At 38.9% G+C, this 3,942-nt stretch overlaps 1 protein-coding gene across 1 annotated transcript; it reads right to left on the reverse strand.

Annotated features, from left to right (window-relative positions):
- Positions 1 to 1,401: 1,401 nt before the first annotated feature.
- LOC106325583 (ELL-associated factor 1-like) lies at positions 1,402 to 3,366 on the reverse strand. The gene is made up of 2 exons (XM_013763627.1): positions 2,396 to 3,366; positions 1,402 to 1,661 (listed from the first exon to the last, which is right to left on the reverse strand). The coding sequence occupies exons 1-2, from the start codon at positions 3,223 to 3,225 to the stop codon at positions 1,610 to 1,612; spliced, it is 882 nt and encodes a 293-aa protein (XP_013619081.1). The 5' UTR covers positions 3,226 to 3,366; the 3' UTR covers positions 1,402 to 1,609.
- Positions 3,367 to 3,942: the final 576 nt, after the last annotated feature.

Consider the following 3,942-nt stretch of genomic DNA (forward strand, 5'->3'; position numbering starts at 1 on the left):
TTTTGGGGATTATGGAAAGCTAGGATTAAGTTTGTATTCGAGGGCTTCTCTGCTTCTCCAGAGGAAACACTCACGTCTGCCATTGTGCTAGCGAGAGAGTGGGCTTTGGAGGTGAAACCGAAATCTTCAACGAGGACAATCCAGCTCATTCTAGCACACACTGTTCCCCCTCATGCAATAGTGATGAGTTCAGATGCGGCGTGGTCATCGACTACAAATGATGCAGGGTTAGGATGGGTCTCCATCTCAAATGTGGATACACAATCCTTCAAAGCCCCAACAAAATGTGTCATCTCGCCGCTCACGGCGGAAGGACTTGCGCTCCGGGAAGCCGTGAGTACTTGCATAAACCAAGGAATCAAGACGGTGGTCTTTGAATCGGACTCCATGCAGCTTGTTAAAGCTGTGAACTGTGAAACCCCCTCTTCGGAGCTTTATGGTGTCGTTACTGATATCCTCTCATATGTCTCTGCTTTTGATTCGTTTTCTTTCTGTTGGATCCCTCGGGAGAGAAACTCTCAGGCAGATTGTTTAGCAAAAGCTGCTTTGATTGTTGCTGGTACAATGGTGGTTGGTGATGTCTTCATGACTCCCAACTAACCCTCTTTATTAATCGAATTTATGTTTAAAAAAAAAAAAAAAAAACCCATAAGAGAACTAAATGGGCTTTATTGAGGCCATATAAAATACAACCGGACTAAGAAGACACCAATCAAACACCGCCTCTCGGCCTTTTGTGGTCGTCGACGTCGCCCAGCTTTCTCCTCGCCGCCGTATAGTCTAAGGTATTAATTTCTCTATTGATGAGTTTGCACATTTTCTTATACACGTGGAATCTAAAGGTCTGATGTAAGTAATCGTTGTCAAGATGGGGATGTAGCTCAAATTGCAGAGCGCTCGCTTTGCATGCGAGAGGCAAGGGGTTCGATGCCCCGCATCTCCATTTTATGCTTCTTTTTTTTTTAGAAAAAAGGTAGTCGTAGTGATTTTTCACTGCACTTGCTATTCTTTATCTTGGGAAGAGATTCAGTGTTTTCTTGCCTCTTGGCAGAAACTTACCAAGTGGCGTAGCTGATTGAGAAGTGTCTTCTCATACTTTGGAAAGAGAAATTGCTGAGGTTTATAGGTTACAGAGGAAGGAAGAGAGATGTTCAGAGTTATAGAGATGCTTTGGAAATGGAAGAGAGAGAGAGAGAGAATTGTTCGATAGAGGATTTGAGAAAGATGACATGTTACGATTTCAGATGGACATAAATGAAGTGAATGATGCATATATGAAGAGTATCGCAAAGCTTAGACAAAAGTCTTCTCTGAGATCTTATACCTAGCTGAAGTGTAACAAGCTAATATAAACATTTAAGTTCTAATACAAGTTTTTAACAACAAAAGGTAGTAGGAATATTAATTTCATTCATGTGACTGTTACCAAACCGATCATTTATCTCCGGAGGCTTACTATTTTTAAAGATTCAAAATGTTCTTAATTATGTCTCCAACCAAAAAAAAATCAGAAAGAAAACAAATAGATAAGAAATAAGAAAAGAACCAAACGAGTTGATTCCATCATGTCTGAGAAAAAAAAGGAAAACAGTAATCAATCTTTTGTGGTTCAAGCAAGCCAGTCGTCTCCATCCATGCCTTCAATTTCTCCAATCTCCATACTGTATGATAATATCATACATTCATATGTTACCACAAAGTTCAAAAATAATACAAGTAATGATTGTGTTACAAAAAAAAAAGCAATGATAAGACAACAATCTTTAACAAAGTAAAATAACACAACAATCCTAAAAAATGAAATAACACAACAATATTATTTTATTGGGATGACGTCAAGACCGTTTAGGGACAGTTCAGAAAAATGGGGGTAAGGATGGTGTTTTATAGATGTCGGCAATATTATCATTGGACCAAAAATATACAAAACGGACAGCCAGGGGCGGTCTCAGTGTATTAGAGGGTGTGGCATGTGCTCCACCTTAATTTTTTTTTGTTTATTAACATCTAGTGTTAAATTTAGTTAAGTACATTTACATATTAAGCTTTTAGTTATAGATATGGATAAGTGCCCCATACTTAAAACCATCTTGGATCCGCCCCTGCGGACAGCTTCAGATCATGCCATAAACCGATGTGTATTCTTCTCATTCCACACAAACTTTACTCTTCTTCGTTCTTATTTTTAATCAAACAGTCTAATTAATGACCAAGAAGAAACTAAAAAAAAACAAGAAAAGACAAAAGGCTTCTGTGTTCTGTCTGAACTCAAATTACTGAAGTTTATGCAGAACCGCCGGTGATTCCGGAAGAACAACACCGATCTAAATACCGAAACGTTTTTTTTAATTTTAACTAATTGAGCTTAAAGTAAGATTAAATAGAAATTAATTACCAGGTTAGTGGAGGATTGTGAGAGGAGGAGAAATGAGTGAGATTGTAAGGATGATGAAACAATTCTTCATCAGTTGGATTCAACCACGAAGGAAACTCCATGACGTCACTGAACTTTGGGAAGACGTCATCTTCGGCTACTGCGACTCCTTCCTCCGTCTTTATTACATCCGGCTCCACCGTCTTCATCATGAGCTCTGACCACCAAGCTGACGTCGCCACGTTGTTCTCAGCTTCCATCAGCTGCTTCGGCGGTTGATGAGGAAAATAATCGGATGTGGCGGCGAAGGTGGGAAGGGGTGGTGAAGGGGAGGAGTAGATATGCGGATTCGTCGCAGGAAACATCGATGAGGATGATGAAGATGAACTAGACGATGATGATGATGACGATGAGGTTTGGATGAAGTCGTCGAAGTTGAGGTTTAGCCCTAACGGTTGATGTGGGAGGAGGAAGTTGAGATGTGGATTCGACCAAGAATATGGATCTGGAGGAGGTGGTGCAGAAAAAGGAATATGCGGTGGAGGTGGCGGTTGAAGCGGTGGAACCCTGGTGGCTTGTCTCATGGAAGCACGATGTTGTTTTAAGGCGGTGACGATTTCTCGACGAGCTTCGGCCATATTAAGGAGACGCTCTTGGTAAGGACGGCTCGTGTGGAGCCTTCTTCTCACTTGTTTCTTGTGCGTCTGCGTTTGCGTTTGCGTTGGCGTTTTGCTGCTATCTGCGGTTGTGGTGGTTGTAGTCATAGTGGCGGAAGAAGCAAGGTGTTGTTTCGCGAGAGATCGGATGTAAGTAGTAGAGACGCGTGGTTCTTGCTTGTGTGATCTGACCATTATGCTAATATTACTAGGTCATGTTTCTTCTCTTGTATCATTTTTTTTCTTTCTTTCTCAAGGCTTTGTTTGAGTAATGGTGATTGATGATGATATTAAGTCAGACAAATGTCTCCGGAAAAAAAACAGAAAGAGTGAGGAGAGGTGATGAAGGTGCAGGAAGATGCAAAGGCTCGTGGGGGATATAAATACTCTGCTCTACCCCAATATTGTAGACATCTCAATTTTAATATTTTTGTTAAAAATTGAAAATATTAGTAAGAATATGAGTGTCTTTTTTTCTCTTGCGTGTTTTCTTCTTTCTTTCCTATTTTGGCAAACATATATATGTACTATTTTCATTAAACTTTTCCGTAAGTTGCTCTTTTTGGATGGTTGCCACTTGGCGGTAATTGACCAAAGTGTCCTGCATTCAACAGAAGTTTTTTTTAAAAGTTATTCTTGGGTTCACTCTTACCAACCAATAGAAAGTTGTCATTTTAAATCTAGTATCTTTTAATTAAGGAAACCAAATAACTTACAAATTATATTATTTTTTCAAAATAAAATTTAAAAATAAATAAAAATAATATATAAAAAACGAATTCAAAAAAAAAATGTTGTCAACAAAACACTAAACCCTAAACTCTCCCTAAACCCTTGGAAAAACACTAAACATTTGGATAAATTCTAAATTATAAATCTTAAACACTAAACTCTAAATCTTAAAAATAAATA

This window comes from Brassica oleracea, chromosome C2, assembly GCF_000695525.1.
Source record: "Brassica oleracea var. oleracea cultivar TO1000 chromosome C2, BOL, whole genome shotgun sequence".
Taxonomy (NCBI): domain Eukaryota; kingdom Viridiplantae; phylum Streptophyta; class Magnoliopsida; order Brassicales; family Brassicaceae; genus Brassica; species Brassica oleracea.

What these genes read in the sequence shown, in the direction of transcription:
- LOC106325583 (XM_013763627.1), bottom strand. Translation starts at nt 3,225, where the DNA reads ATGGTCAGATCACACAAGCAAGAACCACGCGTCTCTACTACTTACATC. An exon ending in CACAATCCTCCACTAACCTG is followed by an intron (nt 1,662 to 2,395) that starts GTAATTAATTTC and finishes ATTATCATACAG; the next exon opens with TATGGAGATTGGAGAAATTG.